The sequence below is a fragment of the Pseudorca crassidens genome, chromosome 6, assembly GCF_039906515.1.
Source record: "Pseudorca crassidens isolate mPseCra1 chromosome 6, mPseCra1.hap1, whole genome shotgun sequence".
NCBI classification, from domain to species: Eukaryota; Metazoa; Chordata; class Mammalia; order Artiodactyla; family Delphinidae; genus Pseudorca; species Pseudorca crassidens.
Genome location: NC_090301.1, coordinates 6,492,214 through 6,504,548, shown reverse-complemented (window position 1 = coordinate 6,504,548; position 12,335 = coordinate 6,492,214). Strand labels below are relative to the sequence as shown.

General features: G+C 41.2%; 1 protein-coding gene across 5 annotated transcripts in view; it reads left to right on the top strand.

Moving 5' to 3' along the window:
* The window catches only part of TRPM8 (transient receptor potential cation channel subfamily M member 8), a 139,870-nt gene that overhangs the window by 70,796 nt on the left and 56,739 nt on the right, over positions 1-12,335 (top strand). For all 5 annotated transcript variants that reach the window (XR_010944165.1, XM_067740157.1, XM_067740159.1 and 2 more), the window contains 2 exons: positions 10,731-10,833; positions 12,132-12,250. Coding sequence is in view for 4 of the 5 variants with exons in the window: in XM_067740157.1 (XP_067596258.1) it covers positions 10,731-10,833; positions 12,132-12,250 (222 nt within the window). In the remaining variant the exon portion in view is untranslated. The remainder of the gene's footprint in view (positions 1-10,730; positions 10,834-12,131; positions 12,251-12,335) is intronic.

The following is a 12,335-nucleotide window of genomic DNA, read 5'->3' as shown; positions in this document are numbered from 1 at the left end:
TGGCCTTTGTCGTTATTTAAAGCAAGCCCGGATAAATCAAATTCTTGTAAATAATGAGAAAAATCAACCCCGCCTTCTAGGCTGACAGGTACTCTGTACGAAATTAACACACAGTGAGACCCTATTGGTTTTGTTTAATTTCACATGAGTAGACAGTTGGGCGATAATCCCGGTAAGGTACAGCAGGGTCGAAGTGACCAGGAAACAAGTCCTTTCTGGATTAAGCCTCATCACTAAGGCTCAGGATTAAAAACTGCACATGCACCTTCTGTCTGTAGCTGACAGTCAGTGCTGGTGCTCATCGATGCCCTGCCCGACAAATGCGTGTATGATGTTCCTACCTGAGATGCTGCATTTTGCAGATTCGACTGAAAAAGGTGAAGCTGGTGGCTTTACATGAAAGTTTTTGCTGGGATTTTCTTGTATCTTGGCCAAGTCCAGTTGAGAGACAGACACAAGAATTAGGTGAATAGAGAGATCAAAATATCAGCTTCGTTGGTGATGAAAGCCAAGTTGAAAGATGTGGCTTAGGGGTGCAGCCACCACGGGCCTCCTTACGCTGAGCCCCAGAAAGAGACAGATGAACCCACCCGGACAGAGGCAGCCCTGGGTGACTGCTGGCCCCCATCTGCCCAGCCCTAGCCTAGGCATGTGGCTGACAGTGGACACCAGAGCACTAGCACCCTGCAAGGAGCAGATCCCAACGGAGAAGCAGGAAAGGACTGGCTGGGCAAGGCCAAAGTCATCAACTGGCTACGTCACTCCCCTACCCGGAGTAGCAGTGCGGGGGGTACCTAGGGACCTGATTTGGATGGAGGTCCCTCTGCATGAAAATATATGGGTGAGGAAAATATGTATCTCCCAAAGTAGTTACCTTCAGTTCTCCATGTATTCAGACCTAAACAGTTTGAGTCATTCCAGACACATCAGGGGAGCAATCCCCACGCGTAGATATCAACCTGAGACCTTGTGTGTTGAGCAATGTCCTCAAGGTAACTTCCTGTGATGGATGGAAGAGATTTGGTGGTCAGTTCAAGGATGCCCACAGAGGAAGGAATAGGCCACTCTTAATTCACCCACCAAAGATGGCCCTGGGTCCATTCTAGTGACTTTTCTCCTACTCCTTCTGCGAGTTGGCTTGTTTAGTCCAGACCAGGTCACACCCAGAGGGCCATGCCACCTTATGGGTCCCCACATCCTTTATGAAGGATTTTGATTTCTGCTTCAAGAAAACTGATACGGGAAAGTCGTCTAAGCAGGCTAAATGTCAGACACATTTCACTTCCTGTGATGATATTATTCTTTCTGGGATTCACATCTTATTCATATGCTAATGATTTATCATAATTATAATCAAGTCAACCAGAAGACATACAACAATAATAAAAATTAGTCTGGCATTTTGATTATGCACTTGTATGGGGTTGGTAGAAATTTCCCAAAAGACCAAGCCCAAGAGTGGAATTATTAATTAATGAATGTATACATTCAATCAAATTTTTTTTGAATTTTGTTTTATTTATTTTTTTATACAGCAGGTTCTTATTAGTTATCTATTTTATACATATTAGTGTATATATGTCAATCCCAATCTCCCAGTTCATCCCACCCCCACCCCCACCCTGCCACTTTCCCCCCTTGGTGTCTATACCTTTGTTCTCTACATCTGTGTCTCTATTTCTGCCCTGCAAACCGGTTCATCTGTACCATTTTTCTAGGTTCCACATATATGTGTTAATATACGATATTTGTTTTTCTCTTTCTGACTTACTTCACTCTGTATGACAGTCTCTACATCCATCCACGTCTCTACAAATGACCCAATTTCATTCCCTTTTATGGCTTAGTAATATTCCATCGTATATATGTACCACATCTTCTTTATCCATTCGTCTGTCGATGAGCATTTAGGTTGCTTCCATGACCTGGCTATTGTAAATAGTGCTGCAATGAACATTGGGGTACATGTGTCATTTTGAATTATGGTTTTCTCTGGGTATATGCCCAGTAGTGGGATTGCTGGGTCATATGGTAATTCTAGTTTTAGTTTTTTAAGGAACCTCCATACTGTTCTCCATAGTGGCTGTATCAATTTACATTCCCACCAACAGTGCAAGAGGGTTCCCTTTTCTCCACACCCTCTCCAGCATTTGTTGTTTATTGATTTTCTGATGATGCCCATTCTGACTGGTGTGAGGTGATACCTCATGGTAGTTTTGATTTGCATTTCTCTAATAATTAGTGATGTTGAGCAGCTTTTCAGGTGCTTCTTGGCCATCTGTATGTCTTCTTTGGAGAAATGTCTATTTAGTTCTTCTGCCCATTTTTGGATTGGGTTGTTTGTTTTTTTAATATTGAGCTGCATGAGCTGTTTATATATTTTGGAGATTAATCATTTGTCTGTTGATTCACTTGCAAATATTTTCTCCCATTCTGAGGGTTGTCTTTTTGTCTTGTTTGTAGTTTCCTTCACTGTGCAAAAGCTTTTGAGTTTCATTAGGTCACATGTATTTATTTTTGTTTTTATTTCCATTACTCTAGGGGGTGGATCAAAAAAGATTTTGTTGTGAATCATGTCAAAGAGTGTTCTTCCTATGTTTTCCTCTAAGAGTTTTGTAGTGTCCTGTCTTACATTTAGGTCTCTAATCCATTTTGAGTTTATTTTTGTGTATGGTGTTAGGGAGTGTTCTAATTTCATTCTTTTACATGTAGCTGTCCAGTTTTCCCAGCACCACTTATTGAAGGGACTGTCTTTTCTCCATTGTATATCCTTGTGTCCTTTGTCATAGATTAGTTGACCATAGGTGCATGGGTTTATCTCTGGGCTTTCTATCCTGTTCCATTGATCTATGTTTCTGTTTTTGTGCCAATATCATGTTGTCTTGATTACTGTAGCTTTGTAGTATAGTCTAAAGTCAGGGAGTCTGATTCCTCCGGCTCCGTTTTTTTCCCTCAAGACCGCTTTGGCTATTTGGGGTCTTCTGTGTCTCCATACAAATTTTAAGATTTTTTGTTCTAGCTTTGTAAAAAATGCCACTGGTAATTTGATAGGGATTGCATTGAATCTGTAGATTGCTTTGGGTAGTATAGTCATTTTCACAATATTGATTCTTCCAATCCAAGAACATGGTATATCTCTCCATCTGTTTGTGTCATCTTTGATTTCTTTCATCAGTGTCTTATAGTTTTCTGAGTACAGGTCTTTTACTTCCTTAGGTAGGTTAATTCCAAGGTATTTTATTCTTTTTGTTGCAGTGGTGAATGGGGTTATTTCCTTAATTTCTCTTTCTGATCTTTTGTTGCTAGTGTATAGGAATGCAAGAGATTTCTGTGCATTAATTTTGTATCCTGCAACTTTACCAGATTCATTGATTCACTCTAGTAGTTTTCTGGTGGCATCTTTAGGATTCTCTATGTGTAGTATCATGTCATCTGCAAACAGTGACAGTTTTACTTCTTTTCCAATTTGTATTCCTTTTATTTCTGTTTCTCCTCTGATTGCCATGGCTACGACTTCCAAAACTATGTTGAATAATAGTGGTGAGAGTGGACATCCTTGTCTTTTTCCTGATCTTAGAGGAAATGCCTTCAGTTTTTCACCATTCAGAATGATGTTTGCTGGGGTTTTGTTATATATGGCCTTTATTATGTTGAGGTAGGTTCCCTCTATGCCCACTTTCTGGAGAGTGTTTATCATAAATCCGTGTTGAATCTTGTCGAAAGATTTTTCTGCATCTATTGAGATGATCAAATGGTTTTTATTCTTCAAGTTGTTAATATGATGTATCACATTGATTGATTTGCATATATTGAAGAATCCTTGCATCCCTGGGATAAATCCTACTTGATCATGGTGTATGATCCTTTTAATGTGTTGTTGGATTCGGTTTGCTAGTCTTTTGTTGAGGATTTTTGCACCTATATTCATCAGAGATATTGGTCTGTAATTTTCTTTTCTTGTAGTATCTTTGTCTGGTTTTGGTATCAGGGTGATGGTGGCCTCATAGAATGAGTTTGGGAGTGTTCCTTCCTCTGCAATTTTTTGGAAGAGTTTGAGAAGGATGGGTGTTAGCTCTTCTCTAAATGTTTGATAGAATTCACCTGTGAAGCCATCTGGTCCTGGACTTTGTTTGTTGGAAGATTTTTAATCATAGTTTCAGTTTCATTACTTGTGATTCATCTGTTCCTGTTTTCTATTTCTTCCTGGTTCAGTCTTAGAAGGTTATACCTTTCTAAGAATGTGTCCATTTCTTCCAGGTTGTCCCTTTTATTGGCATAGAGTTGTCTGTAGTAGCCTCTTAGGATGCTTTGTATTTCTGCAGTGTATATTGTATCTTCTCCTTTTTCTTTTCTTCTCCATTTCTTTTTATTGATTTAAGTCCTCTCCCTCTTTTTCTTGATGAGTCTGGCTAAAGGTTTATCAATTTTGTTTATCTTCTCAAAGAACCAGCTTTTAGTTTTATTGATCTTTGCTATTGTTTTCTTTGTTTCTATTTCATTTATTTCTGCTTTGATCTTTATGTTTTCTTTCCTTCTACTAACTTTGGGTTTTGTTTGTTCTTCTTTCTCTAGTTCCTTTAGGTGTAAGGTTAGATTGTTTACTTGAGATTTTTCTTGTTTCTTGAGGTAGGCTTGTATTGCTATAAAATTCCGTCTTAGAACTGCTTTTGCTGCATCCCATAGGTTTTGGATCATCATGTTTTCACTGTAATTTGTCTCTAGCTATTTTTTGATTTCCTCTTTGATTTCTTCAGTGATCTCTTGGTTATTTAGTAATGTATTGTTTAGCCTCCATGTGTTTGTGTTTTTTACGTTTTTTTTCCGTAATTCATTTCTAATCTCATAGTGTTGTGGTCGGAAAATATGCTTGTTATGATTTCAGTTTTCTTAAATTTACCAAGGCTTGATTTGTGACCCAAGATGTGATCTATTCCTGAGAATGTTCTGTGCACACTTGAGAAGAAAGTTTAATCTACTGTTTTTGGATGGAATGTCCTATAAATATCAATTAAATCTATCTGGTCTATTATGTCATTTAAAGCTTGTGTTTCCTTATTTATTTTCATTTTGGATGATCTGTCTATTGGTGTAAGTGACGTGTTAAAGTCCCCCACTATTATTGTGTTACTGTGATTTCCTGTTTTATAGCTGTTAGCAGTTGCCTTATGTATTGAGGTGCTCCTATGTTGGGTGCATATATATTTATAATTGTTATATCTTCTTGGATTGATCCCTTCATCATTATGTAGTGTCCTTCCTTGTCTCTTTTAACATTCTTTATTTTAAAGTCTATTTTATCTTATATGAGTATTGCTATTCCAGCTTTCTTTTGATTTCCATTTGCATGGAATATCTTTTTCCATTCCCTCACTTTCAGTCTGTATGTGTCCCTAGGTCTGAAGTGGGTCTCCTATAGACAGCATATATATGGGTCTTATTTTTGTATCCATTCAGCAAGCCTGTGTCTTTTGGTTGAAGCATTTAATCCATTCACATTTAAGGTAATTATCCATATGTATGTTCCTATTACCATTTTCTTAATTGTTTTTATAGCTCCTTTTCTTTTCTTGTGTTTCTCACTTTGAGAGGTTCCTTTAACATTTGTTGTAGAGCTGGTTTGATGGTGCTGAATTCTCTTAGCTTTTGCTTGTCTGTAAAGCTTTTGATTTCTCCATCGAATCTGAATGAGATCCTTGCCAGGTAGAGTAATCTTGGTTGTAGGTTCTTCACTTTCATCACTTTAGATATATCATGCCACTTCCTTCTGACCTGTAGAGTTTCTGCTGAGAAATCAGCTGTTAACCTTATTGGAGTTCCCTTGTATGTTATTTGTCATTTTTCCCTTGTTGCTTTCAATAAGTTTTCTTTGTCTTTAATTTTTGTCAATTTCATTACTATGTGTCTCGGCATGTTTCTCCTTGGATTTATTCTGCCTGGGACTCTCTGCACTTCCTGGACTTGGGTGGCTATTTCCTTTCCCATGTTAGGGAAGTTTTCGACTACAATCTCTTCAAATATTTTCTCCGGTCCTTTTTCTCTCTCTTTTCCTTCTGAGACCTCTATAATGTGAATGTCGTTGCGTTTAATGTTGTCCCAGAGGTCTCTTAGGCTGTCTTCATTTCTTTTCATTCTTTTTTCTCTATTCTATTCTGCAGCAGTGCATTCCACCATTCTGTCTTCCAGGTCACTTATATGTTCTTCTGCCTCAGTTATTCTGCTATTGATTCCTTCTAGTGTATTTTTCATTTCAGTTATTGTATTGTTCATCTCTTTGTTTGTTCTTTAATTCTGTTAGGTGTTTGTTCTTTAACTCTTCTAGGTCTTTGTTAAACATTTCTTGCATCTTCTCGATCTTTGCCTCCATTCTTTTTCTGAGGTCCTGGATCATCTTCACTATCATTATTCTGAATTCTTTTTCTGGCAGGTTGCCTATCTCCACTTCATTTAGTTGTTTTTATGGGGTTTTATCTTGTTCCTTCATCTGGTACAAAGTCCTCTGCCTTTTCATTTTGTCTGTCTTTCTGTGAATGTGGTTTTCCTTCCACAGGCTGCAGAATTGTAGTTCTTTTTGCTTCTGCTGTCTGCCCTCTGGTGGATAAGGCTATCTGAGAGGCTTGTGCAAGCTTCCTGATGGGAGGGACTGGTGGTGGGTAGAGCTGGGTGTTGCTCTGGTGGGCAGAGCTCAGTAAAACTTTAATCCGCTTATCTGCTTGTCTGCGTGGGGCTGGGTTCCCTCCCTGTTGGTTGTTTGGCCTCAGGCAACCCAGCACTGGAACCTACCTGCTCATTGGTGGGGCTAACGGTGGCCTCTGGGAGGGCTCATGCCAAGCAGTACTTCCCAGACCTTCTGTTTCCAGTGTCCCTGTCCCCATGGTGAGCCACAGCCACCCCCTTCCCTCCACAGGAAACCCTCCAACACTAGCAGGTAGGTCTGGTTCAGTCTCCTATGGGGTCACTGCTCCTTCCCCTGGGTCCCGATGCTCACACTGCTTTGTGTGTGCCCTCCAAGAGTGGAGTCTCTTTTTCCCCCAGTCCTGCCGAAGTCCTGCAGTCAAATCCCACTAGCCCTCAAAGTCTGACTCTCTAGGAATTCCTCCTCGCATTGCCAGACCCCCAGGTTGGGATGCCTGACGTGGGGCTCAGAACCTTCACTCCAGTGGGTGGACTTCTGTGGTATAAGTGTTCTCCAGTTTTTGAGTCACCCACCCAGCAGTTATGGGATTTGATTTTATTGTGATAGCGCCCTTCCTACCATCTCATTGTGGCTTCTCCTTTGTTTTTGGTTGTGGGGTATCTTTCTTGGTGAGTTCCAGTGTCTTCCTGTCGATGATTGTTCAGCAGTTAGTTGTGATTCTGGTGCTCTCGCCAGAGGGAGTGAGCGCACGTCCTTCTACTCTGCCATCTTGAACCAATCTCCAATCAAATATTAATTGAGCAACCTCCCAGGGTAATTGTGGGTGACCTTACTGATCATGTGGACAAAGAGCACCCTAACCTGACCTTATGGTTTCTCATCCTCTTCAAGAGACCCTGTATTCTTCCCCACTGGGACCAGGCCCTCCTCCCCTAGCAGTGCTCTCATAGTTATTCTGCTGTATCTACTCCCCACCTTCTCAATAACTTGACCCTTCAAGTCTTCCAATCTGTCTGCCAACCAAGGTATCATTCATTCATTCATTTATTTCGAACACCTGGATTTGTTTATTTGTTGTTTATTGAGCACATACTGTATGCCTGGTACTGGAACAGGCATTTCAGAAAGAACAGTATACGCAACAGGGAGTGCTTATCCTCAGAGAGAGCATAGAAATTGAAAAAAATTCATGTTGAGTGATTACAATACAATGTATTATATAGTTTCAAAACAGAAAGGGTGTTCTGAAGAAAGGTAGCATGGATACACAGGGCTTGAGCCAAGGGAGCCTGGCCTGGTGTGGAAGGCCTTTCAAGGGAGGGCTTCTCAGGGGCAGTGGCGTGGGAGCCATGTCTGAATGATGGGTGGGGTTCAAGGGTGAGGGCTGGGGTTGTTTGGTGCAAAGTTCCTGAGATGTGAGGTAAGCGTGGCTACCGAGGAGTTGAAAGATGGCAATGAGGGTGGATACTGTGGGTGGAAACTGGAGGACTTCTGAGGGTTTTGTTCTTGTTCAGGTGTAGTGGGAAGTCACTGAAGCGTTTGAGGCAGGATGAGGAGTGATCCAAGTGTATTCAGTTAAGGTCACACTGGCTGCAGTAGAGGGTTAGTATCCGAGGAGGTGAGAGTACGTGGGTGGGGAGGGGGGATGAGGTAGGCGCCCCTGCAGCATCTCTGGGTCCCATCAGTTTGCTCTATATCCATATTCACCTTCTCCTTCTTCCTTTTCATTTTGAAGGAAAAGATGTCTCACCCCCTCTGTGCTGCTTACCCCCACTTGTGCCCCAGAATCTTGGGACCTAGACCCTTCCCTTCCTGTCATTTCTGGCTGGACCCCTTTCCTCTGCCTGAACAAAGGCTGCCAGCGTGATGAGAGGGCCCTTCCTCTCCTGCTGTCAGCCCCTCCTCCTCTCTCCATCAAACCCACTGCGACTTGTGTTTTCCTGCCGTTTTCATTTATTTCCTCGTCACCCTCAGATGTCCTTTGAACTAGGGCCTCCGACACTATTTTTCCCAGGAAACTGCAGCCTTGAGGTCACCTCCTAAAGTCCAAATCCAAGGGCTTTTCTTTTTTCTTTTAAATTGAACTGTAGCTGAGTGACAGTATTGTGTTAGTGTCAGGTGTACAGCAAAGTGATTCAGTTCTATATACACACACACACACACACACACACACACACAATCTTCTTTATCCATTCATCTGTTGATGGGCACTTGGGTTGCTTTCATGTCTTGGCTACTGTAAGTAGTGCTACCATGAACGTTGGGGTGTAAATATCTTTTTGAATTAAGAGCTTTCATCTTTTCTGGATATATGCAAGGGCCCTTTTTAGTCCACATCTTCACCCTTCCAGCCTGACCTGAGGCTTCCCTCTCCACCCAGCTGAAACTCTCTGTAGTTTTAGGCCCTCATTTCCAAATGTTGCCAGGAAAACCCACCACCATCTCGAACTCAGTCTAACCACAGCCAGACTCGTTTCCTCCTCCAGAAGGAGCTCTTCCTTGCCAAGCTCCCACCAAGCTCGCCAATGCCTGAATCCTTGGAATCAAGGGCTCTGCCTCTCCCCCAGCTCTGGAATCTTAAAAAGTGTCTTAAAATTAAATTTTAAAGAAAAATCACAAAGGATAATGTAGTGAATTCCTTGTCGCTTTAGTCAGTCACCAAGTTGTCTTGGCTTTTGTTCACACTGAAATTTCCTTCCTATAATCTAAGCCCTACGTCCACACTCGGATGCTTTCTGTGGTCTTCTGTTCTCTTTTCTGCATTTATTCACTCATTCAACAACTGAGCACCTACCATGTGTTACACACACACACACACACACACACACACACACACACACACACACTCATCCCTAGTCAATGAGTCTCTCAGCTTTTCTTTTTTTTTTTTTTGCGTTACGCACGCCTCTCACTGTTGTGGCCTCTCCCGTTGCGGAGCACAGGCTCCGGACGCGCAGGCCCAGCAGCCATGGCTCATGGGCCCAGCCGCTCCGCGGCATGTGGGATCCTCCCAGACCAGGACACGAACCCATGTCCCCTGCATCGGCAGGCGGATTCTCAACCACTGCGCCACCAGGGAAGCCCTCAGCTTTTTTTAAAAAATTAATTTTTATTGGAGTATAGTTGATTTACAATGTTGTGTTGGTTTCTGCTATACAGCAAAGTGAATCAGTTATATATATACATAAATCCACTCTTTTTTAGATTCTGTTACCATATAGATCATTATAGAGTACTGAGTAAAATTCCCTGTGCTATACAGTAGGTTCTTATTAGTTATCTATTTTTATGTATAGTAGTGTGTATATGCCAATCCCAATTTATCTTTCCTGCCCCTCCTTTCCCCCTTGGTAACCCTAATTTTTTTTCTACATCTATGACTCTATTTCTGTTTTGTAAATAGGTTCATTTGTACCATTATTTCTTAGATTCCACATATAAGTGATATCATATGATATTTGTCTTTCCCTGTCTGACTTCACTCAGTATGACAATCTCTAGGTCCATCCGTTTCACTGCAAATGGCATTATTTTATTCCTTTTTTATGGCAGAGTAATATTCCATCGTATATATGTACCACATCTTCTTTATCCATTCTTCCATCGATGGACATTTAGGTTGCTTCCATGTCCTGGCTATTGTAAATAGTGCTGCAATTAACATTGGGGTGCATGTATCTTTTTGAAGTATGGTTTTCTCTGGATATATGCCCAGCAGTGGGGCGCCTGGATCATATGGTAGCTCTATTTTTAGTTTTTAAAGAAACTTCCATACCGTTCTCCATAGTGGCTGTACCAATTTACATTCCCACCAACAATGTAGGAGGGTTCCTCTCTCAGCTTTTTGATAGGGTCTTGTTGATATATGTGCCCTTGTAGAGCCAGTACTTTATTCTCATTGTGGTCAAGGACTCACTATTCCAATTTAGAAATTAGATGCTGTGGGTACAGGTGCTGTAGAAGAGGGAAGGAGATTTGGAACGTTCCTATAGGTGGTCTTTAAGAAAATGGAATAAAATATTCCTCACCAAGAGAGTTTATGCTCCTTGTGCCTGAAATCAGTTGGCTGACAACTCTGCTCTTTAAATCTTGCCAGCTCAAAGAAATTCTCGAAAGTTCTCACCTATTAACCATTATTAAAATAGAAGAAGCTGGGGATGAAATTGTGAGCAATGCTATCTCCTATGCATTGTACAAAGGTGAGTAAAATTAGCTCCTTGTAGAAGTTTCAGCTTTGTGTTGCTTTCTGTGGCTTTTAATGGCATTTATTTTTTAAAACAGCTTTACTGAAATATAATCTTGCACTTAATTTTGATTAGCATATATTAGAAGTTGGAATAACTACTATTGACCTGCTGAGTTAAATCTCCTTGGTTGTATATATTTAACAGAACAAGAATTTTTTTTTTTTTTTTTTTGCGGTATGCGGGCTTTTCACTGTTGTGAAAAGGCTCAGCGGCCACGGCTCACGGGCCCAGCCACTCCGCGGCATGTGGGATCTTCCCAGACCTGGGCACGAACCCCTGTCCCCTGCATCGGCAGGCGGACTCTCAACCACTGAGCCACCAGGGAAGCCCCCAGAACAAGAATTTTTATTTCATCAAAATATCAGTTAAAGATGATCACAGTGCTTTCCAAAGAGCTGTCTCCAGCAGTGGTTTAGAATCTTTATCTGAGTCTCAGACACTTTGAGAATATGATAAAAGCTATGGACCTCTGTCCTAGATTCCACATCTGTGTACACACGTGCACACACACCTAGATAATTTTGCGTTCAGTTTCAGGGGTTAACACGTCTCCTATGCTTAGGACTGAACCTCGGTTTTAAAATCCTCATGTGTGAACTTTGCTGTCTGAGAATCCCATCAAGGTGGAATTACCTGAAGTAAATAGACCCCTGGCAAAGGCCATGTAGAGTTGAGCCGTCTGATGAATATATTTAAGGCATGCAGAGCAGAGCAAGGCCCAAGAGAAGTGCACTTTAAGCCTTAGCTGTTTATTAGAATCATTCTTACTGTGCTGGTCAGGAATTTGGTTGTAAGGATATTTATTAAAATGGGACTATATCTGTAGAGATACATAGGTACAGAGATTATCAGCTCTGAAAAAGACAAGTGGAGTATTGTTATGATAGAGCTCATTATGTCATAGCTTTAGCTATAGTAAAAGTCAGACGTGGTCCTGGAAATGTGACATTTATGGAATCTGAATCTATGGAAAAATATCAATATACCATAGTTAACTGTTAGGATATGAAATGGAAAGATATTATCACCTAAATTGATCCACAGTACATACTTTGGGACATATAGAATATGGATAAGATGGAGTGAAAATAAACTGTCAGTGAAATGACAGCTCTGAGTGTCTGATTCTAAGATAACATGCTTAGAATCTCCTTTGATAAATGGCTCTGATAATTGGCCATATGTAATGGTTCTGACTCTCTTGTTTCTGGGTGTTTGGTGAGTTGATTTTTTTCCCTGTCCTCTTACAGCCTTTAGCACCAATGAACAAGATAAGGATAACTGGAATGGGCAGCTGAAGCTTCTGCTGGAGTGGAACCAGCTGGACCTAGCCAGTGATGAGATTTTCACCAATGACCGCCGGTGGGAGGTACATAGGAAGCCCTCCTGGGTTATCCAGCGGCAGGTCTGGTCCATTTCTGACAGGGTCTTTGCCCTTGAATATTGTAAAAGAT